This window comes from Muscardinus avellanarius (assembly GCF_963383645.1).
Source record: "Muscardinus avellanarius genome assembly, chromosome: 3".
Taxonomy (NCBI): domain Eukaryota; kingdom Metazoa; phylum Chordata; class Mammalia; order Rodentia; family Gliridae; genus Muscardinus; species Muscardinus avellanarius.
In genome coordinates this window covers 6,528,061-6,554,164 of record NC_137788.1, presented here as the reverse complement: position 1 = coordinate 6,554,164, position 26,104 = coordinate 6,528,061, and the positions used below count along the sequence as shown (strand labels likewise).

The following is a 26,104-nucleotide window of genomic DNA, read 5'->3' as shown; positions in this document are numbered from 1 at the left end:
GTTTCAGAGCAGCAGATCCTGGGTCCTTGGGTGTTGTTTTGAAATACTTATTCTCCCTCTCCAAGCTACATCCCTAGATTTTGTTTTGTTTTGATTTTGAAGCAGAGTCTTGTTAAGTTGCTGAGTCTGGCCTTGAACCTGCAGTCCTCTGGTCTCAGCCTCCCAAAGACATGGATAATGGGTGCTTGCCTCCAGGCCTGATGTCCCTTCTTTTGAGGTGTTTCTCTGTGGGCCTTCTTTGGGGGTGGTGGGGATTGAGCCTAGGGACTCTCCCTCTGGACACAGCTGCAGCCCTGTTTTGTTTTATTTTGAGACAGGGTCTTGCTAAGTTGCTGTGTGTCTTGCTGACTGAGCTGGACTCCAGCCGTGACGCTCCTGCCGTGGCCTCCCATGCACTGGGCTGCAGGTGCGAGCCACCGTGCCAGGCTCCTGTGCTTCTTCAGGCGCCTCTTGGCTGCGGTGTGCGTGCTCAAGTGAAGCCTGACATCGGGAAGAGCACTCCTGGACTCGTTGTTGTCTGGCAAGTAAAACTCAGAATTGTTTTCTAAACCATATCTGTGCAGCTCAGTGTATGGTAACATGTAACGTGCTCTGCATATCTAAATCCATAGGGCACAGTTTACTCATAAAAACTTCATTGCCGCCGGGCGTGGTGGCGCACGCTGGTCATCCCCGCGCTCGGGAGGCAGAGACAGGAGGATCGCGCAGGTTCGAAGCCAGCCGCGCGCGCTGGCTTAGGAGACCCTGTTTCCAAGTAAAAATATGAAATAGGTCTGGGAGTGTAGCCCGGAGGTAGAAGGGCTTCCAGGAACCCCAGTACCACCAAAACAAACAAACAAACAAAAAAAACAAAAAACAACAAAAAAAAACTTCATTGCCTTTTGCCATTGTGACTCACTTGAAATATACAAGGAAATTATCTAATAAGCACAAAAAAGAAAATTTAATCTTAAATTTGATAGTATTAAAAAATCCATAATAAGGGAGCATCTATTTGTCCAGATGTTCAAGCTTATATTTCTTCATACCTTGGTTATTTTTAATTCCTTATGATGCTTGTGGAAATTGGGGGTAAATATTTGAATGGGATGGAATGTTAGCTGAATGTACACATCAGTCTTAGAAGAAAGGCATCAGTGAGGTAGATGCTTATAAAGCACAAAAATAGTTGCTGTGGGAGATTTTGTAGTTTGACTCAAACAGGGGAGCGGTTGCTTTTACAAAATTGAGAACCGCGGACTACAATGAACCGCCGTTAATTTTGTTGAATCGAAATATGTTCCATTTACTGTACAATCAGGGGCCAGGCTTGAATGAGTTTAAATAGATGAAATCTAAATTATACTGACAGTCCATTAAACAGTAGCAGGAAACCCGTAAGGAAAATGGATTCACTATGATACCAGTTTATACGAGAATCATGTGCAGTAAGAATTATAGTCCAGGCTGTGTACGTTCTTCTGTGTATTTCAAGTGACGTGCAAATTGGTTTGGAGCGTTTATTGTGGAGTCCAGGCTTCCAGTGTGTGTTGTTCTCTAAAAAGGAACAAGCAGCGTTGCTTGAAGTCTGCCCGGCAGGACATGACCCTGGATGGCCAGATGAGCCATTTGGTTGTTGCCAGCCTACCTGTCACCCATGGTCTGTTTCCCTGTGAACATAGGCATTGTGTTCTGCACTGGTTTTCTAATTGTACACTATTCCAGCCACGTTCCACTTCTTTTTATTTTTATCATTATTTTTTATTATTATTATTATTATTATTATTATTATTATTATTATTATTAATTATTATGGTACTGGGGTTCCTGGAAGCCCTTCTACCTCCGGGCTATACTCCCAGACCTATTTTATATTTTTTGAAACAGGGTCTCTTAAACCAGCTCGGCTGGCTACGAACCTGCGCGACCCTCCTGTCTCCGCCTCCCAAGCTTGGGGATGACAAGCGTGCCCACCATGCCCGACGACCACGTTCCACTTCTAATCTGTGAGTTAAGGACCTGTCAAGATTTGCACCAGCAGTTGCCTTGTGTACAATAGGGATTTTAGAGCAGAATTTTATAAAAATATACTTGTATCCAGGAGTCATTGACTTGTAGAGTTCTTACTTGCCTTCTCTCCCCCTTCCCACTTGGTGGTGGTGCTGGGAATTGAACTCAGGGGCATTCATTCTGTCTCTGCTACACCTCTGGCCCAATTTTTGTTTGTTTGTTTATTTGTTTATTTTTGTGGTGTTGGGATAGGACTCAGGGAGTTCTACCTTTGAGTTGTACCCCAACCCTATTTTAATTATTTTATTTGGAAACAGTCTAAGTTGTGAGGAGCCTCACTAAGTAGCTGAGGTTGGCCACGAACCTGCGACCCTCCTTTCCCAGCCTCCCAAGAACTGGGATTTTAAGTTTGCACCATCATGTTCAGCCTTATGTTTTATTTTCAGAGTCTCGCTAAGTTGCCGAGGCTGGTTTTGAACTTGTGATCCTCCTGTCTCAGCCTCCTAAGTAGTGGGATTTCGATTGTGTGCCACCACGCCCCAGCTTACCTGCATTTTTGAGCATTAGGATGTTAGGTACAGTGGGCACGGTGGGGATGGGGAGAAGGAGGGAGAGGGGGGCTTCTCTACAGCTCCTCCAGAAAATGTCTTTACTGTGCTTCTATAGGAGGTGGCTTGCCCCCTCCCTTTCTTCTTCCCTCTTTCCCACTTTTCTTTCTTTCTTCTTTTCTTTCTGGGCTGGGGATTGGACTCTGGGCCTCACCCATGCTAAGCAAGTCTAGGTCAGTACCACTGACCTAGACCCTTCAGCCCCATCACCAATTCACCAATTTTAAAGTACCTTGCCCTCAGATTGCCCACATCTTCTTGATTGCACAGAGACACCATATAAACACTGGTTATGAGGAAAGCCACGTCACTGAACTGGAGTTTGGATGTTAAAACTGGCTATGATAATTTTTATAGTAGGGCTAATATAGGGTTTAATTTTTTTTTTTTTTTTTTTTTTGCGGGTTTGGGGATGGAACCAAGGGGCATTCGACCTCTGAGCTACACCTCCTGCTCTATTTTTTTTTTTTTTTATTCTTTATTTTGAAACAGGGTCTCACTGAGTTGCAGAGGGCCTCTCTAAGTAGCTGAGGCTGTCTGCCAACCACGATCCTCCTGTCTCAGCCTCCCGAATGCTGGGATGACAAGCGTGCGCCCCCGTGCCCGGCTTGTTTTTTTTTTTTTTTTTTTTTTTTTTGAGATAGAAGGGGTTTTGCTATGTTGTACAGGCTAGCCTTGAAATTGCGATCCTTCTATCTCAGCCTCCCAAGTAGCTGGGATTATAGGAACACACCCTTCACCTAGTATCAAGGGAGCTTTTAAAGTAGTATTTTAAAGCTGAGTATGTAATCTCAGTACTTGGAGACGGTGACAAGGGGATTGCAGCTGTGCAGTGAGGGTGTCTGGGAGCCGTGCTGGAATGACAAGCTTGCATCACCACATCGCAATTCACGTTAAGACTCTGTTTCAAAAGAAAGAATAAAAAATAGGGCTGAGGGTCTAACTTGGAGGTAGAGTGCCCTTGGGTTCAGTTTCCAGGAACCTTCTTCCCCAAATGTTCTTTGTGCTAGGCTCGGTTGTGCACACCTCCAAACCCAGTGACTCAGCAGACTGAGGCCAGGATGATCGTAAGTTTGGGGCCAGCCTGGACAACTTGGGGAGATGTCTCAAAATTAAAAAAGGGTCCGAGAGTGTCTGCAGTGGCAGAGTGACCCTTGGTCCAGTCCCTCCCGCCTCCTGTCCTCAGTGGTCTTTGCTGGATGATTCAGGTGTGGAGCCATGGCTGCATTTAGCGCGTCGGTATAACTCTTCAGATCCCTGCTGCTGGCAGGAGGAGCGCGCCCTTCCTGCCCTCCTGTGCTCCTCAGCCCATGTCACGCCTGTGTGGCGGGCAAGGGTCCATCTGTAGCAGCCATTCCAGAGCATCAGCATCATTACTTAGAGGTAGGAAGATAATTATCCAGGTCGGTTTTTAAGCTTTTGATGCATTGGGAGGTTTCCTAACTGCTAGAAAAGAAAAGAGAAATGTGACATTTTAGTAAAAGCCCTTTATTTTGTTATAAGCTGCTTTCCCACCTCTGTTCATTCTCTTTTTCCTTGTAATTTAATTTTCCTTGCTAGCAGTGAGGTAAAAACATACATTGGCTAGAATATATGATATTCTGTATTTAGACAAAAGTCTGTGTACGCTCTGTAAGAAATAATAGTTATTTCAATATATGGAATTTAATTATCATGAGGTTCAAAAAGGGAAGGGGAGGGTCAATGATATTTATTACCTGAGATTTTTTTCCTTTTACTGAGATTTAATCTTCCAGATAACATAGCTGATTTTTATGAGCGTCACAGGGTCACTTCCTGGTGGCTGTTTTCCCAAGTCTCCCTTTCTGTTTCCAGATACTCAGTGTCTTCTCCCAGCCCCCCCAGTTCGCCCAGCACTTGCACTCACTTGTTCCTCATAGGGCTTTTGAGTGTTATCATGTAGACTGTCGAGGAGAGGCCGGTGCTGGCTCCACTATTTGCAGATGGGAAGCAGCGGCCATGCTTTGTCAGAGCCTGTGCAGCGGCCAGTGCCTCGGGCTGGGTTTTGGGCACCGGCACTTGAGCGGAATTTCTGGCCCGCACACATGGACCTTTTTTCTATTTGGGGAATTGGGGGCCATCTGTATTAGCTAGAGAGATACTTGTGGATTTTTTATCTGCAAAATTAGAACATTCTTCTGCTCCCTTGTTGACTAGTTCCAGCAGTGAGGGTGGGAATTTCATGAGAGGAAAATGGCAGGAAGAGCAGAGCGATGGTGAGGCTCGGCTCCCGGCTCACTGCCGCCGGCCCGCGGTGTCCTAGGGAATCTGTGAGAAAGGCTTTGTTCACGTGTGCCTCTTACAAGCGGAGGGCTTTCTCTTGGAAATTCTGTTTGAGTGGCACTGCCGTGCTTTGCGAAGTGAACGAGATGGTATTTTAAAGATTAATAGGTGGAAACACCTTGCTGGAGAGGAAATTTCTTTATGGGATGGCGCAGTGGCTGCGGTTGCCTGCGGACTCTGGCTGCGGCTTTAATGCTAGGGCTCGCAGCGCTCTGGGAATTGAGGGGCCGGCAAGTGCCACCGTGTTTGGTGTGAGGAGCTGCCAGCCAAGAGGCTGACAGGTCCTTTGTGTTCCCTGATGACACACTGCTGATGTGCCAGGCTGGGAGTTTTACCCTGGAGAGGAAATGCTCTCTTGCTGTGTTAGCACAAACCTGCTCATTCGCTGAGGGTCAGAAGAGCAGAGGGCTTTCTTTGCGTTGAGAATTTGCCTTCACAACTTGGCTGACTTCCTTCCCCAGCTTAGCGAGTGCTCTGTTATTTGTTGTTTGCAGATGGCACAAGAAATTCTTGGACTCAGAGTCATGTCACAGTTCTGAGAAACAGCCAGGAACATTCCTGTTCAGTAACGTTGCCCTAATCATGGATTTATGTATTTATTTATTTATTTAGATATTGGTGATGGAACCCAGGGGCATTCTACCTCCGAGTGACACCCCAGCTTTATTTTTTACTTTTTATTTTGAAACTGGGTCTCACTGAGTTGCAAAGGGCCTCACTAAGTAGCCGAGGCTGGCCACAAACTGCGGTCCTCCTGTCTCAGCCTCCCGAATGCTGGGATTACAAGTGCGAGCCACCAGCTCAAATCATGAATTTTATTGTTCCTGTTTACAAGGATTTGGGGTCTCTTCATCATGTGATATATTCCCATGCAAAGGCTGGGTGTTAAGGAAAAGGGTCGCAGTGGAGGTGTGGTTTAATTTCTAGATATCCTAGTTAAAGAAGTTGGTTGTGATGTGTTGGAATAATTGATATTGATGGTTACAGTCTCATTTATTTTTCTCGCCTGTTTCAGGCATGCTGACTTTCAGATTAAAAAAAGTGCATTTGCCCTCCAGCAACCATTTGCTCAGTCTGGTAAATATGTGTTTTCATATGGAAATTTTGAAATGTGCATTATGCACTTAATAGATGGCGTCAGCCTTCCTCAGTCCTTCCAGAACTCTAGCCTTCTTGTAGAGAAAAGGCTTTCTTTACTTAAAAACAACAGCAAAGGTGTCTGTAGCACTCTCCTGGCTGTGGGGATTATGAGGCGAGGATCCCTGAGCCAGCCTACTGCAACCAGTTTTCTAGCCGGCTTTAGACAACCCGTGCAGCGCAAGGTGCGTGAAAATCTGGCCTACGCTTCGGCATTAGAAGATTAGTCGGTGTGCATTCCAGCTGAGGTTGAACATTGCTCTCAGCTTATGTTGTCTTTCTCTTTCCAAATAAAACACTTTATTTTTGTTCTAACTATAAACATCATTCTAGTTATTTTCTTAAGTAGCTGCTTGATTAATGACAAGAGGGAGAGATATGCCTTATGAATATTTGGCCTTAATTTGGTAACCTTGTTCAGGATAACATGAAGAGAAATGTAAAATAGACATGAATCTTGCATCCCAACTTGTTTTGCGGAAGTATACTCTTTTAGTGTCAATCACCTTGAGGTTTGTAGGAAGATGGTAAAGAAAAATTTGACTCTGAAGGAATTTTTATGCTTTTATTTTAAAAATGAGTTAGACAAAGCAGGTCAAAACAAGGCGTTCTCCTCTCTTCCAGTGATGAGTTTGACATGGCTGGGAAATGCTGTGTGCATGTCATCCCTGATGTTACCCGTGGCTTACTACTATTTATGTCAAACGCCCTGTACGTTTTGTCACTTAATTTGCTAGTGAGCTTTTCTTGCTCTTTGATTTTTGCTTCAAATCCTGGGAAAGCTCACTTGGCAGGGCCATGCAGTCATCTCCTTGGACCAGTTTGGTTGCCATGGTAATATTTGAAACAGGACAAAGGCATTCGCAGGTGCGTGTCATCTCTGAGGTACCGCCTGTCCTCATGGCGCACTCCACTTGGCCTTCTGAGAAACGTCTAGCATGCAGCTGTCAGGGCCGCCCCGCACCTGCCCGTGTGCCCTTTTCCTGAGTGTAACTTTGCAGTAAGAAGTCTAAAGCCAGGCGTGGTGGTGCACGCTTGTAACCCCAGTACTTGGGAGGCGGAGATAGGAAGATTGCAGGTTCACAGCCAGCCTCCGCTACTTAATGAGAACCTGTTGCAGAATAAAGAATAAAATAGGGCTGGCTGTGCAGCTCAGAGGTGGAATACCCTGGGGTCCATCCCCTGGACCACGGAAAAAGAGAAAAATCTGGAAAGTCTTTTTATGCACAAATTACTAGCTGCCTAATGTCTTAGAATAAGGTTTGTAGTAAAATGATTCCATTGATTACGAAAAATAAAATGCTGTTTTCTGTGTAAAAAATATGGCGAAGTTGTACCTAGGTAGTCCTCACTAAGCACCTGCTGTTTAATTATTCCTGTTTTATTTTATCCACACCGACACCAGACACTACCTCTTATGGGTATGGGGATGTGGAGTGAGTGTGGCTCTCCGATCTCACGAGGTCCATGGCAACGTGGACAGCGCAGACCATTTGACTGCCAAATAACTGAGCAGGCGAGGTGTGGATTGCTAATGTTATCTACAAAGAGGGAGGCTGTGCCTGTTTTCTTCCCAGAGGAGCCATGAGAATTCACAGTGCTGATTCACAGTTGGTTATAAGAGCGGTGTGATCAGGAGCTGGTGGGATAGAGGAGGGCGAGGGCGAGGGCTTGGCACACACGGGGGAGAGAGGCTCATTTTAGAGAGTGCAGCTTGGGGGGTGAGTGTTGGTATGAGATGGAGCCTTTAATGTGGGTATGAGATGGAAGCCTTTAATGCAGCAGGTTATTTTTGTCACTTGAATCTTAAGAGCTTGAAGTCATCAGAAGGAAGTGACCTATTGGCGCTGCAGCCAGTGAAAAGTCACTAGACTAATCACACTGTGTTCGGAGATGACAGTCTCACGGAGAGGGGGACCGACTCTGTCTTGAGATGACACTCATGGAGGTGCGGGAGAGAAGAGGGCGTATAAATCATGGTTTGTGTTCAGGTTTAGTAAGAAATGTACTCGATACCTTCAGATCTGAAATACTGGAAGTTGTCACTACAGAGGCTAAACCACAGAAATTATGTACTTTGGGTCATTCCAAAGTTGTGTTAAGTTGGAGCTAATAGTTTTTATCTAGGCAGTTGTGTTTCTTTTATGTTTATTTGAATACAAAGCTAGGTATGAAGAGAAGTTCCTAGAGGGAAGAGGTCTTGGGGTCCTTGTACGTGATGGCTGGTTTGTTACATGGATGTTATTTGCATGTTAGACCAGAGTGGTTCGGTGCCTGGGGCCCCGCAGTGCATTAGGGAATGCAGCCAGTAACTGGTTCCTGGGCTGCTGGTTTCAGGGATTGAATGATGGATCTCTGTTGAGACTATGTCAAAGTAGATAAATCATTTGGGAAGTTCTCGATGCTTAAATAGTTAACGTTCACATTTCTTCTTTTTCTGGAATGGCTTTTGGGTACAAAGATCCTGATGTCCAGCTGGGCGTGGTGGCGCACACTTGTAATCCCAGTGCCTGGGAGGCTGAGACAGGAGGATCGCACAGCTTCAATGCCAGCCTCAGCTACTTAGTGAGGCTCTCAGCAACTTAGACCCTATTTCTAAATAAAATATAAAATAGGCCTGGGAGTATAGCCTGGAGGTAGAAAAGCCCCTGGGTTCCACCCCCAGTACCACCCCACTAAAAAAAAAAAAAGGGACCTTGATGACCTATAGAAAGTTTCTTGGAAAGATGTGCCCTTGAGCGTGGTGGCACACACCTGTAATCCCAGTACTTGGGAGGCCAAGGCTGGAGGATAGGTTTAAGGCCAGCCCCAGCAACTTAATGAGAACCTGTTGCAGAATAAAAAATGAAAGGGATTAGGGTTATAGCTTAGAGATGGAATACTGCCCCTGGGTTCAGTCCTGAATTCCTAAATAAATAGGAAGAGGAGGGAGAAAAGTGTCCCCCTTTGGGAGGGCTTCCTTCATCATGAACGTTTTAGTGGCTCTGCTAGAGCCCACGCAGGACCGGGCTGTCCACTCAGTGGAGGACTCGTCGCCGTTCTTTCTCTCTTTTGGCTGTTAATGTGCGTGATGAACAAGATGTCAAAGAATTTGCCTGTGTCGCCAAGACTTGAGTTACTCTAAGAGAAGCCCATTTTGAAGGGCCAGGAGAGAGGATACAGTGGCTGGAATTTTTTCAGTATAAGCATTAGGATCACTCTTCTTAAAGATTTGATTGGCTATAGGCAACTTTACTTCTTAGTAAATAAAAGTAGGTAGACTTTCCTGTCCCAAGCTCTATGATGATCTTAAGTTGTAATATCGAGGAATTTCACCTTTATTTATAGACACTGCTTTTCTTAAAATCATTGCCTTTTTTTTTTTTTAAATAAAAATGGTAATACTAGAGAGCCGGGTGTGGTGGAACATGCCTGTAATGCTAGTACTTGGCAGGCTGAGACAGGAGGATCGCAGGTTCAGGGACAACCCCAGCAAGTAGTGAGACTCATCACCTAGTGAGACCCTGTTTCCAAATAAGAAATCAGATCAGGCTGGGAGTGTAGCTCAAACATAAGAATGCTTCTGGGTTCAATCCTCAGTGCCATGATAGACAGGCAGATAGGTAGTTAGCACTGGGACCGAACCCTGGGGCATTCTATCTCTGAGCCATACCCCCAAGCCCTATTTTATATTTTGAAATAGGGTCTCATTAAGTTGCTGAGGCTGACCTCAAACCTGCAGTCCATCTCGGCCTTCTAGGTACTAGGACTACAGGTGCGCACCACCACACCTGGCAAGAAAATATAATTTCATTTGCTTCATTCCATCTTTGATTGACTTCCTTGGTTTTCTTTACAATTAGTAAATAAATTTTGTTTAGGTTAGTGTTGAGTGGTAGGTTATTCACAAGAGATTTGATAATGAGTTTTTTCTTAGTTTAGGTGAAAAGGTCATTGGAATAAGCGTATTCGAACATACTTATTTCCTCACAAATATTTTTGACAATAAAGTAGCACCTGGAGAAGCCATTTCTTTTTGTGAAGGCTTGAGAACATTAATCTGAATAACTTGCCTACAGTTTGCCTTCATGTGTAATCCTGAGCAAGTAATTTCTTTTATCTAAATTTCTTCATCTGAATATGGATAGTCCAATGAAATTCTCCCCTTCCCAAGGGATAATTTAGACTTTAAGTTATCAGGTTCTTTACCCAAAATTTGGTTTAAAAAATGAGGACCAACAGGCTATTTTGGTTTAGGTTAAAGTTATTTATAATGTCATAACACCTTTGGAAATTTATTTTACTATAAAAGGTATGTGGCTTGTCATTTATTTGTACAGTGGCTTTATGATGGGCCCTGTCTTTGTTCCCTTAAAGGTAATTGTTTTAAATTTTATTATTTTACGTTTTCTCTTTCTTTTAAAGACTGTGTGTATATCGAGAGTCGGAGGCCAAACACGCCATACTTCATCTGTAGCATTCAAGACTTCAAACTGGTAAGCTTGTTTTCCTGTGCCGCCCCTTCCGCCCGCCCGCTCGCTCCCTGCCCAGCCCGGCCTCGCCCGGCCTCGCCAGCCCTGCGGACGGAGCTGCTCGCCTCAGTGCTGGCCGCCTCTGGCTGTGCGCCAAAGTAAGGCCCTTGCTGCTTCCATCTTTTCAGTTATGTAGCGCTCACATTGTGTTTTTATATCATAAACAATGTGTCTGAAGGATTTATCTTTTTAGTAGCTGTTGTGACAATTTCAGAGATTCCTTTGAGTTTCTGAAATAGTTTGCTGCTTCTTAGCCATTGTTAGGAGCCTGAGGTAAATTCAAGAATGAATAAGTATGAAGAATAAATGAGCAGAGACTAGTTTCCCTTGGAAAACTGTCATTTTCTTTGATGTTTTGCAGGTAAGTAGTAATCTTGAACCGTTTTGGGTGGGGGCCTTCAGTGGTAGGAGTGGGGAGAAGGAAGTCTGGCTGGCATGGCAGAGTTGTTCTTTCTGAGTATGGCTCTGGTGACATCGCCTGTTGGGACATGTCCTGGTTTTACATCAGTGGGTCAGACCCCTTGAGCTGTGGATCCCGGATGTCTGTAAAAGATTATCTCAGGTCTGCAAACAAACACGCTCCATCCGGTGTACTAAATACACCTCACATGTGTCTATGCATCTATTTTTTCAGATGTAGTAACACGCTGTTGTGATTTTTCCAAACTCACTTAAGACCAAGATGCATTAACAGTTACTGTTATGTATTTTCCTCAAACTACCAATATGTGAAATAATATTGACGTAGTATCATTTGGGAATCTTCCAATCATTTTGACCTTAGAATGGGATCTTTTTACTTGAAGGTTGTGAACCAATGTCTGTACTCGTAGTTATATAGACATCTGAATTCGTTAGCTTTGTATAAAATGTGTATCAATATCTATGAATGCCCTGTTTCCAAAATCTTTCACAACTAAACAATATTCTTTTTAAAAATTTTTAAATGTCGCTGGGCGTGGTGGCGCATGCTTGTAATCCCAGCATTCAGGAGGCTGAGACTGGAGGATCCTGGTTCGTGGACAGCCTCAGCTACTTAGTGAGCCCACTGCAACTCAGTGAGACCCTGTTTCAAAATAAAGACTAAAAAATAGGGCAGGGGGTGTAGTTTGGAGGTCGAATGCCCCTGGGTTCCATCCCCAGACCCCCCCCCCCCAATTTTTTTTTTTATTGGTACTTTGTAGTCATACATCTTAGTGGAGTAAAAGATGGTGAATCAACAATATTCTTGTTCTGTTATGTGTTGTATATGATATTTCAGCCTAAGGAAATTAATGTCATCTGAAAGATCTTGAACTCTCCATTCCTTTGTTTCTTTTTATTATTCTCAGTGACCCCAAACATCCGGTTAGCATATTCCGACTGAGCTAGTTAAAAAATTACCTGCTACTCATTTTTCCTTGGTAAAAAGTTATCATGTAAGTAGCATATTCTTATTGTTTTCAAGGAGTCCAAAAACAAACAAACAAAAAAAAAAACAGTCAACTAAGCCAGGCGTGGCGGCGCATGCCTATAATCCCAGTACTTGGGAGGCTGAGACGGAGGATCACGGGTTTGAGGACAGCCTCGGAAAATAGTGAGACTCTTCCTCAACCTACGGAGATTCTGTTTCCAAATAAAAATAAAATAGGGCTGGAGCGTAGCTCAGAGGTAGAATGGTTCCCTATCTATCCCTCCAAAAAGAGAGCCGGCTGTGCCATTGGTGGCTGAGATCTGTTTATTTCTGGTAGGCTGCTTGTTTGCTTGTTTCTTCCCTGGCTGTTCTGCACAAAGCGGGCTTTGTGGCCCAGTCTTTAAACCAGTGCTTTTATGCAGTTTTCATGCCAGTATGTTTTCCCCCCCATTTTTGGAGGTCTTTGTTCTTATTATATCTTTTCTTTAAAGATTTTTTTTTTTTAAACAGATACTGTCCTGATACCCGAAACATTTGGGAAGTGGCTTTGTTTCCTGAAGATTTTGTTTTGGAGTCGTGGCTGCTGCTGCTGCTCTTTCCCTGCTTATTATCTCTGTGTGTGGTTTTTACTAAACCATATGCCAGTGCGCCATGGAAGATCTATATCTGTGAAATCAAGCTGCAAAGACTTTGCCTTTTACCTATTAGATTCTGAGCTCTTTTGTACCATATTTTTGCACATTAGCAGGTGCCTTTGTGTTTGAACAGCGCCTCTTATGAAACGCTGATTACAGAGTGATGGTTGCTGTTCTGGGCAGAGGTTCCTGCTGAGTTACAGTAATTGCTCAGGGTATTAACAGCAATAAAAGCTGAAGCTTCTGTTGTCAGTGTTGGTCTAGTACAACACATTAACGCTATCTGCAAAAAACAAGCGGGGCGTGTGGTGCAATATGTTTAGATACCTTTTGCTAGATCACACACCACTATTATGTTTTTGTTTGAGGTTCTGTATTCAGAAAATACTTGTAAATCTTGTGTAAGGATAATGGAGATGATGAAATATTTGTTCCTGGAAGAGACGTAGCTATTGCCACTTTCTTTTTGGGGGGGAGTGGAGGCACCTCTTCTACTTTTTTATGAAAAGATAACCAAAATGGAAGACAATAATCAAGAGATTTTTCCTTCAGTTAAATCAAGCTATAAGGGAAAAGATGAACAGAAGGAAATATGCTTTGTTTCTCTGCAGGATTTTTATTTTTATTTTTTTCCAATTAGACAACTTTATTTGAAAGTCGGGGACAACCCCCACCTGCAAGGTCCTGGCGGCGTCGGAGGGACAGTGGCGATCTGACCCAGACTTCCCGCAGCCAGGACCAAGAAGGCTCTGCAGGGTTTTAAAAGAAGAGATTGGAGTGGGTTTTGCCTGTAGCAAATACTTCGGCAAGTGGGGCGATCAAAAATGGAAACAAATGTCGAGTAATTGCGGTTTTCATCTTTTTAGTTATTATAAAATAGAAAGTGGATTTCAGGTCGTAACTGAAAGATGTGTTTCTTTGTTTACACCAGAAATGTTTATGATTCATTTTACCATGGTGGGTTTTTGAGTACAAGGTGCATTTGGAGGCTCTAGGAAGAACTGGGTAAATGCTCTTCACGGTTTGTATTACAGTGGTAAGAATACGTCAAGGTAAGGTGACAATGTCAGCCAACACAGAAGCTAATGATCTGAGAAGTGGACGTGAGCAGACGTCTTGTACAAGCGTCAACTTATTGAACTCCGAGAGCCATGGATGGCACTGCACAGACTGGTTTCATGTGAGACAAGAAGTCTCTGGTTTTTATGTAGGAACCTGGGCTGTCCCTAGGTCCTGCTGCTCCATTTCCTAAGAGTCTGAGTCTGGAGTGTGGGACACAGCATTTTTCTGTCCTGGCTTGTGTCTTTGTTCTTACCAGACTGTTTAGTTTCCCCCTTCACTCTAAGTGAATGCTCCAGTGTGAATGATAGGTTATATAGTCCTCTTGTCAACAGGGTGGGACCCACGGCTTCTGCTTTATTAACATTTATTAGCACAAAAGGCCACTGCATCCCACACTGCCAAGTATATTTATAGCTCGTGGTGTCTCAGGATGGTTGGAGACTGTGCTAGTGTGGAGTAATTAAGTTCTGAACTAGGCGGAGGGTTTCAAAGATAGCAGTTTCAAGATAAATAAATTATGTGTTCTATTGGGAAGCTTTAATTCTGTCAGGAAGTGCTCATTTGGTTGGGCTTATTTCTAAAATGTGAGATCTGGTCTCGTTTGAATGCATTGCTCAACATTACCTGTAGAAGCAGTAGTCACACTCAGGGGCTCAAGTGAGCAGGAAAGGAGAGTTAGACAGTTCATGCTGAACTGGAAGCAGGAAGAAAGAATGATCATCAAATAAGACCCATGCTATAGGTTTCTATGCTGTAAATAATAACATTTGATAAAATCTTTACTTCAATAGTAACATGGATGGCAATCTGTGACCTTTATGGCCTTGCCTGAAAAGATTAATTGAACCAAGTTTCTTTTTAAGGATTTGGATTCAGACTGGGCGTGGTGGCGCACGCTTGTACTCCCAGTACTTGGGAGTCTGAGACAGGAGGATCGCAGGTTTGCAGCCAGCCTCAGCTACCTGGTTAGGCCCTCCACAACTTAGTGAGACCTTGTTTCAAAATAACAAATAAATAGGGCTGAGGGTATAGCTTGGAAGTAGGATGCTCATTGGTTCAGGCCAGGGATGGTGTACCCCACCCCCACCCTCGTAATCTCACCACTTGGGAGGCTGAGACAGGAGCATCAGAGGTTTGAGGGCAGCCTCAGCTTTTATTTATTTATTTATTTATTTATTTATTTATTTATTTATTGCACTGGGGGTAGAACCCAGAGGCTTTCTACCTCTGGGCTATACTTCCAGACCTTATTTGTATTTTATTTGGAAACAGCGTCTCACTAAGTTGCTGAGAGCCTCTCTAAGTATCTGAGGCTGGCTTTGAACCTGTGAGATCCGCCTCCCTCAGCCTCCTAAGCGCAGAGATTACAAGCATGCCCACCACGCCCGGCTCAGCCTCAGCAGTTTAGAGAGTTTCAGTAACCTAGTGAGACCATGCTTCAAAACAAAAAAGTAGAAAGGGCTGGAGGGTATAGGTTGGGGTGAAATACTCCTGGGCTCAATCCTCCGTATGCCCTTTCCCTTAAAAAATTAGATTTGAAGCTGGGCGTGGTGGCGCACGCTTGTAATCCTCGCGGTTGGGAGGCAGAGACAGGAGGATTGCGCTGGTTCGAAGCCAGCCACACGCACTGGCTTAGGAGACCCTGTTTCCAAATAAAAAAAATGTAAAAATAGGTCTGGGAGTATAGCCCGGAGGTAGAAGGGCTTCCAGGAACCCCAGTACCACACACACACACACACACACACACACACACACACACACACACACACACACACACACAATAGGTCTGGGGGTATAGCTCAGAGGTAGACTGTCCCTGGGTTACATCCCCAGTATCGCAAAAAAAAAATTAGATTTGAGAACCTGATGCAGTTACCAGAGCTGCAAGCTGGAAGGACAATACGGAGTTTTTCTTCTTAGTAGGAAGTAAGCTTGGGACGGGTATGGGTGAGCCGAGGAGCTAGGAGAAGGTCTCTGGAAGTAGAGGTCCCCGAGGGCACGGGCGCTCTCTTTGACCTCGCCCGAGGCCTGCTGTACTCCTGCCTCTTCCTTCCTTTGGATTCAGAGTAAATCTGGTTCCCTCAGTCAAGGCCTCGTCCCTGGGCTACGCTGAGTGGGTCTCTGTTAATCACACTGAATTTGTGTCACATCCTCAAGCAGTATTCCCTGTCCTCCAGCTCTCCTGGGTCGCCGGCTCAGCTCGGTGCGGGGTTTGTCCCGAGTGAGCCAGGGTCTTCAGGTGTGGTAGCCACGAATGCGATGAGACGTGCCCTGGGCCGTCGGCAGTGCCCAGGCTGCCCTGTATTGAAAACACCTCCATCTCCCTTGCTGGACTCGACCATAGGAGAGCTGAAGAAGCATGAGGTATTATTTTTCTTCCCCGAGTGGTTTGTCAGTCCTCCGAAAGAGGACTGATGGAGAGAAAAGCTTTCACTTTTTGTTCTAACAGAAATATTCCTTTCTTCCTTTTACTAAAAACGATAAAATTTTATTTTTTAGAAACCCTAGTTTTAAGTATAATAGAGATAATTTTCTATCTAGAAAGAATCTTGGGTCTGAGAATGCTAACAAAGATGACCACCAGGAGTTGATCCAGCATAACACAAAGTAGCCTTCGCAGTAGCCTACCTAAGCCTTTCTCCCAGGTCTGTGTAGAGGCCATTCCTGTAATAGTCTACATGTGAATCCGGCACAAGTGCTTGAATTGCCACCATTTCATTCAACAGGAGAAAGTATGATTTGGATTCCTAGAGTTATATAATTAATTATGGGGTTTTCAGCTATTACTTATACCAAGTGAGTTTCCAGGAAAAATATGTAATTATTACACATACTATTTTAGGTAGATACCATTGATTCATTTTACTAAAACTGGGGAAATTGTTCTTAAAATTAAACCTGGTCTTCTGGGTATGGTGACGCATGCTTATAATCCCAGTGCTTGGGAGGCTAAGATAGGAGGATTGCAGGTTTGCAGCCAGCCTCAACTACCTAGTGAGGCTCTGTTTTAAAAATCAAAAAATAGTAAAGTAAGGCTGGGGATGCAGCTCCAGGGTGAACGTCCCAGGGTTCAGTCCCCATTACTGGAAAAGAAAACAAAAGAAACCACCCGGAGAGGTGTCGGCTGGGACGCTCGCAGAGGATGCTGCGGTGTCCGGAGGACCTCCTTGCCGGGCCCCGGCGGCAGGAGTGGAGGAGTGGGCGCCGCCTCTTCCTGCCGCAGCAGTGTGCTTCACTGCAGGCTGTGGGTGTGAAGTGCATACGGGCACACGGCCAGGGAGGCCACGGTGTTCGTGGTTAACACCACTTCCCCGTTCGGGTCTCACTGCCGTGTGTGAGCAGTCCAGGGGTGGGCAGAGCATAATCTTCTCTGATTTCTGGTCTTTACTCATAACCAGCTCCAAAGTCTGATTGCCCCACCGATTTTTATTCATGCACTTCAGCAGAAGAGGGGCTGCAAAGAATTATCTTCATCTTAGGTCCCAGCTTCTGTGGAAATTGTCCTCTCTCCACCAAATCGAGTTTCTCAGAAGTGGATTGAAAGCAACAAGAAGCTGTTTATTTTTTCTTTAAAATGAAAATGTATTGATGATAAATTATGCATCATTTTTGTTAGAAACATAGGTGGTATAACGTAGGAATTCATTAACAAGTACTCCTTGGTATGCATTCAGAGGTATGCACAGTGAAGGCCCACATTGTGCCCATAGGTGTTCACTCTTAGTCTCACTATTGCGGCCATGCAGCTCAGTGTCTGCCGTATAGACATTCACTTAAATAGCAGGCGCACTTTGCACTAGAGCCGTTTCCAGTGGGGCATCCTGGGAAGGAAGTCTGCTTTCGTATGAACACGGCTCATTTGTCCCGGGGGTATGTGTAACCCCAGGGCTGCACTGAGGGCTGGTAGGTAGCAGGTTGAGAGTTTCCACTTTGGCATCAGGTCATCTGGGTTCACGTCCCTGCTCCTGTGGTTGCCGTCTTCCATGATCTTGGGCAAGACACTTAACACACTTACCTTTGCTTTCTTTACCACGGAGGTGGAGTCTGTTGACCCGCTGAGGAGGGTGGGCGGTCGTAGATTGCAAGGCTAACCTACAGTAGTCTAGCACGAGGCCTGCCGCTCCACGCTGATCATGGTGCTGACGTCAGTGGGTGCCCTAGGTTTTCCTTTTTAAGGACAGGGTCCTGTCCTGCCACCGCGGAACCCTGGCTGCTGGGCACTTACCTGTGATGTCCACAGTAAACGCGGAGTACTGACTCGAGTAACATGAGCGGAGAAACTCACTGAAAACGTTTTCAAAAAGCTTTAGTAGTAGTTGACAAAATGCATGCAGTAACTCCAAATTAACCTTGGGTTTATTAAACAAGTCCAAGAAATCTGCTCACTTACCTTGGCTAGCCTGTAATGTATAGTATTTTATGTGTTGAGTAGACCGTACTTCATTTTGGTACTGGGGATTGAACCTCTTACATCCCCAGCACTTTTTATTTTGAAACAAGGTCTCACTGTGTCGCTGAGGGTCTAAGTTGCCGAGACTGATCTGGAACTTGCAGTCTCCCGGCTCAGCCATTTTGGGTTCACACCACTGCCCTGGCTAAAACGGCTCCTTTAAAAATGTCATATTAAAGAAAATACGGTTTCTTGAACTGGTGATAGAGCTCAGTGGTAGAGCCTTTACCTCGCATGTGTAAGGCGCTGGTTCAGTCCTTAGTCCCTCAAAATGGTGGTAATAATAATAAAATGCAGATTTTTACTTTTCTCAGGGAGTTTAAATGACTGTATACAGTCACAACATTTTCCCATTGTATTCTGATTTCAATTTTCCATACGACTGTTTTTAGCAAAAGATAAAGAAGGCTTAGTCTACCTGTGAACACCCAGCAAAGGCCGCCTGGCGGAGCAGCACCTGAGCGTGCGATGACCAGAGTCTGTGGGAAACGGTTGATTCTGCTTTGGTTTCTCCCGTCCCTCAGATAGACCTGCAGAAATCAGTGTTCCTGTCTGTCTTCTCTTACCCTCTTGATTTGTGCCCCATAAAAAGTTCAGCACCACCCAGTTACAGCTTTGTAACTAGTGTGTAGTGTTATACAGAGAATCAAACCCTAGAGCCTGTTCCGAGCGTACTTGGTATATAGAATGGGCTTAAGCAGTAGAGAGGTGATGTGGGGCCAGCTGAGACGAGTCTCTTAGAGACGAAGTGCCCGTCTTGGAGCTTAGCTGCTCGCCCCGGCGATCAGCGAGTGCCCTGGTGGATGTACCATAGTGTCTTTTTTCCATATTTGTTTTTAAAGTTGTTGGAGAATAATCATATACTGATAGAATATAGAGAAGTGACTGCCACAGTGTGATGGTACTTTCCTTGTACCATAATATCAGGTTTTCTTTATTTTTAAAATTGATGGAGAATAATTATATTTTATAGAATATAGCATATAGTGGTTTCAAGAAATGGTGCCTATTATTAAATTGGCCCCAGCGTATTCTTGAGCCCCATACCGTTTTATTTACGTAAATTAGCCTTGTACAAAAGTACAGTAGAAGCTGGGCGTGGTGGTGCATGCCTGTTATCTTAGTACATGGGAGGCTGAGACAGGAGGGTCGCAGGTTTGAGGACAGCCTCAGCAAATAGTGAAAGCCTCGTCAGCCTAGTAAGACCCTGTTTCAAAACAAAAAAGATAGGACTAGGAGTGTAGCTCGGAGGTAAAATGCTTCTGTGTTCAGTCCCCAGTAAAACATGCTTGCGCGCGCGCACACACACACACACACACACACATCCGTAGGCTTCTCCATACTATCATATGCAAGGACTACATACCTATAAGTTTCTACCTGTGCTTTGTATGTGTAAACTTGAAGGCAGGAAGTGCACGACGGCCTTAGCGCTGTGCTGGATGGACGTGCAGGCACATGAGGTCTTGGCTATTCTTGCCCACGCCCTGTCTGTCAGAGAGCTGGCTTGAAGCCCCACATCCTCTTTGCATGACGTGTCTGTCAGTTCAGAAATGGATAGAGGTGTCTGTGTAAGTGGAAGTCAAAGCGAGGCTTCAGGAGCAACAGCTCTGGGGCATTTGGCAGGCTGGCTGCGTCTCACAGGGGCTTCACGCTTGGCTGCTGGGCTGGGTAGGACAGTGGGATCTAATGTTTGAATGGTGCTCAATTGCTGAGGTTATGTTAATTCATTTCCCCATAACTTAATTGGATTTTAGGACTCTAAGAAGGCATTGCCATAAGTATTTTTGTAAAATATTTGTCTAAAGATGCTCTTTACTGAGCCCGGCGTGGTGGCACATGCCTATAATCCCAGTACTCAAGAGGCTGAGGCAGGCGGATCCCAGGTCCTAGGTCAGACCTGGCAGCATAGGGAGACTCAGCAGCCTAGTGAGATCATGTTTTAAAACCCAAAATAAAAAGGTCGGGTGTTAGCTCAGAGGTAGAATGCCCCTGGGTTCAATCCCCACTGCCACTTAAAAACACAAAGTTACTTATTAAACTTAGTTTCAGTATGTAAAACTTTTTCAATGCAGAAAGCTAAGATTCTCTTTTCTTTTTCAAGGAACTTACGAGAGTTTGAGACAGTCCGTATCTGCAGAGCTCTGCTGGGCAGAATACTGGTGAAATCTTGTTCAGCCTCCATTCCTTAGAACTGGAGATTCGTAATTCGCGAGCATACACGGATGTATATTCAGACCAAACCAAAACAGCCTCAGAAAAACTCAGGAGTGCCGAGAGAAAATTAGGGCCTGGGATCCTATCAGCGTTTAGTGATTCACAAGAATAGATGATTTGCTTTGAAACACTTCCTTTGGAAGCTTAACACGTTTTAATCATTAAGTGAACCATTTGCCTATTTCAAACAAAAATGTTTACAAATGCTTTGCTGTGTTTTAAAATTTTTAAACTCTTAATTTGCATTTGTGAGGATTTGAATTCTGGTTAATTGAATTTCTAGTACAAGTGATTAGATAGGTATCCATCTTTATTTTGATGCTTGTGGTGAAGTATATTGAGTATGCCCTGTATCTGTGTGCACAGTTGGACTTTTGACTTGGAGTTTGCAGTGTGGCGGGGTGGGGTGGAGATGGGAGCTGTTAGGACTGCCCACCAAGATGGCACCTGTATTGTCTCGGGGGCCATGGAGACTGACAGGAGCCTCTAGCTGCTCGTCTGTGGACAAAGAAAGTGACGATAAAGACATTCGGATTATGTAGATTTCTAAAATTCAACATTAGGTCAAATTGGATTGGTTAGCTTTTTAAAAACTTATGTGCTGTCTAGACTATTTGAAAGGGAACATATTCAAACTATTATCTGAGGTAATTTTTTCTAATACACGGACTATGCTGACTTTCAGAAGTTGCTTTTCAATCTTTTTTCTTTTCCTTTGATGGTTCAGTTCTTTTCAAGGTTTCTTTAAAAAAAAAAAAAAAAGCAATGTGGTACATTCCAGTGACTGTCTTGATCTTTATGTGCTGTGCCTGTTCATTAGCCTCACCTTGTGGGCATTTTGATTTTGAAAACTAAAGGTAATTTGAATGTAATTTGAATGTACCCATTGATTTCTCTGTTTTTAGCCTTTGTCGATTTGTCTGTCCTCAGCTTTCCAAAATTAAACTAGGACTTTGAGAAAGTGGCAGGCTTTCCTGTGGCCGTCATGCCTTGACTCTCCTTATTAAATACGTGTCTCGAGATCCTAGCATCTTGAATTAGAAAATCTTCTGAAAGCTCAGATTGTCCTCTCGTGCTTTGTTTTTCCTTTTGTGTTTATCTGACACCAGTGACTATTTTGTTTGATTATAAGCAAAGGCATGCCATTGTTACTGTGCTTAAGCACTGAGTCACATCTTAACTTGGTTATTTTGAGGGGCACACACCATACTCATTGTGACTTGACCAGATGAAAATCCGGAGCCAGGAGGATCTTGTGTTTGTTTACACCAAAATAAGACAGCTCTAGTTGTAAAACAAATGCTCTGAGATTTCAGAGGCTATCTGCTAAAGGATTTTTGCAGATACCTGTTTGTGTGCTGAGTTCCCCTGATAACCAGGGCATGGAGGCATTGGGCGTGTTAACTTAAAGCTGTTTTCTTTTTTAGGTGCACAGCTCCCAGGCCTGTTGCAGATCTCCAGCTCCTGCTCTGTGTGACCCCCCAGCATGCTCTCTGCCGGTGGCGTCACAGCCACCGCAGCATCTTTCTGAAGCCGGGAGAGGGCCTGCAGGGGTAAGGAGAATCCCGTTTTTAAAGCTATCAGAATTTTATGTCCCATAGGGTATAAAATAGGAATATCGCCTCCCTCCCCAGAGCCCCTTTTTAAAAACGTGCTGTATTGTATGTGTTTTTAAAGGAGTCACAAGTACATGCACAGAGGACGCAAATGCGGGACCTGCCTTACCCCTCTAGGACAGTCCCAGAAGCCAGGGGGGTGTGGTGGGTGGGTATTTGGCACCAGCAGAGAGCATGCTGGGCTGCTGCAAGGAGCAGGAGCTGGCAATCAGCAGCGAGTGTGGATGTTGGCAACTGAAATTGGGGCGAAGGGGGTAAGTTTGAGTCCAAGCTGAAATGTGCATTTCCCTAGACTCACTGGATTCCCGGCCACAGATGTGACCTGCTTGGATGCTGTCCTCTGAGGATGTTTTAGAGGAAGTGTTGAAGTAGGGGGGTTGACTGTACTGTAAAAGTAGAAGGAAGGCCTGACTTGGTGTGGGGCTGTCCTCTCCCTGCCTGCTCGGCTAACTGCTCCCACTCTGGGGACGCGGGGACCCGGGGCGCCTCGGAGCAGCCGTGCCGTGGCTGTGGTGCTCTGCCCTGCAGCGCTGGCCAGCCGTCCCAAAGAGCTCTTCCTGTGTAGTGTAGCGCCCCTTTTATGAAAGGTGCTTGTATGCTTGTCTTCTTTTCCTTTCCGTTAGGAAGAACTAAATGTCAACTTTTCTGAATGATAGATGTTTATTGTTCTGAACTGGGTACCCCAAACTGCCGTACATCAATACAAAAGTATAATCTGACCATGGAGCTTAAATTCAGACTGAATTAGAATAACACAGGAGAATAGCCATTGCCCTTGTCCCCATACAGTACAAGATTCTGTGGGTTATGATGAATTGTTTCATTGTCGTGTATTAATCTAACATCTTTTCCCTAAGAAAAGAGTTTTACAAATGCTATAGCACTTGGGGAAGTTTTCTAAAGGTGGTAGGATCGAGGAGCCAGGTGTGTTTCTGTCACATCATAGGCAGAGGGGAAGAGCCTCCCAGCAGTACGTGTGTGGCAGCCCGCCCGTCTGAGCTGCCTTGGCCTGTGTCTGGGGTGGTGAGAAGATGACCCACAGGGCAGCGATGAAGAACACAGGCCAGTGGGTCCCGGAGCTCAGGCGCGATGTGTGGTGGGACCAGATCCCGGGTCTTTGGGTCAGACGAGCGAGATCTTTACGTGACAGGCAGCAGGAAGGCTTTTACCGCCCGGGTCAGCTGTCCTGCAAGCCACGGCTTCAGAAGATGCCCAGGTGGCAGCCTGCTCTGTGGGCAGGGGAGAGCTCTAACTGGGGACAGGGCTGTCTTCCCTGCGCAACTTGAAGCGGATCGAGACAGGAGAGGTGGGATTTTAATAACTAACAAAATCAGGAGTAATTTTACAACACCATCATGTTTATAGAGTTGCCATGATTTGTCAAGGATTGTGTATATCAAAAAAGGGTTCATATAAGCGGGGTGTGGTGTGCACACTTGTAATCCCAGTACTTGGGAGCTGAGACAGGAAGATCACAGGTTCTCGCCAGGAATTTACTGAGGCCCAACACCACTTAGTGAAACCATGTTTCAAATTAAAAAGCCAAAATAGGGCTGAGGGTATAGCTCAGAGGTAGAATGTCCCTGAGTTCAATTCCATTCCCACTCCCACATGCTCAAAGAATCACATTATGGAAGCCTAGGATTTCTTGCAACCACAGTCCTTCACAATGGAAGGTGGAAACCAGAGCAGTGGGCAAAACTGATTCTAATCTCTGGAGTGATGTATTGATATTCTGAGGGACACTGACTTCTAAAACTTGACTACCTTTGTGTGTTGGGGGATGAGGGTGCTGGGGGTCGAACCCAGGGATACTCCACCTCTGGATGATACCTCTAGGCCCCTCTCCCTGTTTTACCTAGGTCTTCCTAGGTTATTGAGAGTTTTTCTCTTTTGTGGAAGCTGGTTTTGAACCTGAAATCCTCCCGTCTCAGCCTCCTGAATGCTGGAGTTACAGACATGTACACATCTCCACGCCTTGCAGCCTTTACTATCTTCTTCCTATATGTAGCTAAGAAATGGGTTTTATCTTCGAGGCTGATACTTTCTTGCTTTACTATCTAAGCAATGTGTTGTCAGTGTTAGATTGTTTTGTCATAATATTCCTAGCCAGAATTTGCTGAATGGATTTTCAATTTTTCAATTTTGTCCCCTCTAACACTGATTTTTAATAAAAATTTCATAATAGCATTAGCGAAGACCAGTATATCTGTTTTTGCTTAGCACTACCAGGGATTAAGCTTGCATTTACTATGCTAGTGCTCTACCACTGAGCTACATCCCTAGCACTTTTTAGTTTTTATTTTGAAACAGGGTCTCACTAAGTTGCCCAGGCTGGCCTTCAGCTTGTGATCCTCCTGCCTCCATCTTCTGAGTAGCTAGAATTAGAATGAAGGTGTGCATCACGTCCAGCCAGTATTTATTTTTCAGCAGTAACAGTGTTTATGTCTGTTGACGATGTGAATAAATTCATGATTGGTGGAACACCCAGATGCCAGGGTATGTAAGTTTTTGAAGATTCTGTAGTAATACGATGAATCTTCTCTCCGTCAAGGTCCTGCTGCAGCTAACTGTACTGACTGCTCCTTCACGGCGCCGTGTGCGGCCGTAGTCCTTTGTGTGGGCTCAGAATCAGATCCACTTGGCAGAGCTTCCCTGCCCCCACACGCGGAGCTCTCATCCATTTTGTAGGCACACAGATCTAATACAGTGTAATGAGAGAGCTGCTGGGAGGAGAAATTGATTACAGGGTTGCAGACAATATCATTAACGTTTCTTGCCATGATACACCAGATGTCTTTGCTAATAGACTATTTTTGTTAATTAGTTTTTATAGGATAGCATTGATTGAATCATAATTCAACTTTCTTTGCATATTTAGGTATATGTGATCTATACTTCTATACTAATTGTAGCCTAAACTCATCAGATTTAATTTCATGTATTTTTTAGCTTACATTTTTTTGTATCAGTGCTGGAGAGTCAGCATCGTTCATTGCTGCCAAGACCTTGTTAGCTCGGATGTTTTCTAGCAGAAGGAACTGTGTGCTCGGGACGGCCCAGACCTCCCTGTACTGGCTGGAGGAGACCGCCCGCTGCTCCGGCCACAGAAATAGGAACCTCATGGCAGAGGTTCAAGCCAAGAAGGAGAGGCGCTGCTCTCCAGGGAACCAAAATGCACATTTATTTTCACTTTCATGGATGCGGCTCTGCCACCGTACGGGCTAAACTGTTTTCCTTATGAGGAGGTCAACGGCTAGTTAGCCTGTTAAGATTTTTTAGCCCTGGTTTTTTCATGTGTTTAAGACTTCTGCTGAGTGGCTAACACATGTAATTAAAGAGTACTGTAATGGTGGTTTGAGCTGTTTTGTTTTAGCAATTTTTTTTAACCATTGGTTTCATTTTTGGTATGTTTTACCTTTAGGGATCTTTTTTTCTCTTGATATGTTCCTGTGTAACACATTAATAACAAGCCTTTCAAATTCGTAGTTTTCTCACTTAGATGGGCATAATGCCACTATTTACCTCCAAAGATTGTTTCACAAATTAAATGCAGTGGCCATTAAATTCTTGAGCACAGTGAGTTCCTACATCCCTTAGTGATGGGGACAAATTCTGAGAAATTTGTCATTAGGCCGTTTCATCACTGTGCAAACATAGGATGTGCTCACACAAATCCAGGCCAAGTTCTGTATTAGCCTTCTGTTCCTAGACCTCAACCCTGTAGACCACGTTACTGTATTGAATGCTGTAGGCAGGTGGAAGGTAACGGTAGGTGTTTGCCTCTAACCCTTCCTAAATACAGAAAGAGCACTAGATGATCAGTTTCCACGCTCTGCTGTAGCCCTATGGGACGGCGCCATTATGCATGGGATCTGATACGGCTCAAAACACTAGTCCTCGTGTGGTGCATATGACAGGCACATGTTGAGCGTTGTCATTTTGTTATGTAAGGCTTCTGATTTATGCAGTTCTTGTTTTTAAGAAATTTATTAGTACTTTAGGCATTATCGATGTGATGTCCCTATAGTCTTCCGACTAGGCTCTGAATTTAAGAGAGTCTATAAATTTGCTACAGTTACTTTTCTGGAAAGAAGATCTGTAATTTGAGGACCTAGAATTTTTTTTTTTTACCATAAATTCTAATCAGTAGATACATTAGGTACTAAAAATAATTTGAAA

At 44.5% G+C, this 26,104-nt stretch overlaps 1 protein-coding gene across 1 annotated transcript in view; it reads left to right on the top strand.

Moving 5' to 3' along the window:
• The window catches only part of RERE (arginine-glutamic acid dipeptide repeats), a gene marked incomplete at both ends in the record, with an annotated part of 256,264 nt that overhangs the window by 24,876 nt on the left and 205,284 nt on the right, over positions 1–26,104 (top strand). The window contains 2 exons of the mRNA XM_080691726.1: positions 10,443–10,513; positions 21,734–21,859. Coding sequence (XP_080547852.1) covers positions 10,443–10,513; positions 21,734–21,859 — 197 coding nt within the window. The remainder of the gene's footprint in view (positions 1–10,442; positions 10,514–21,733; positions 21,860–26,104) is intronic.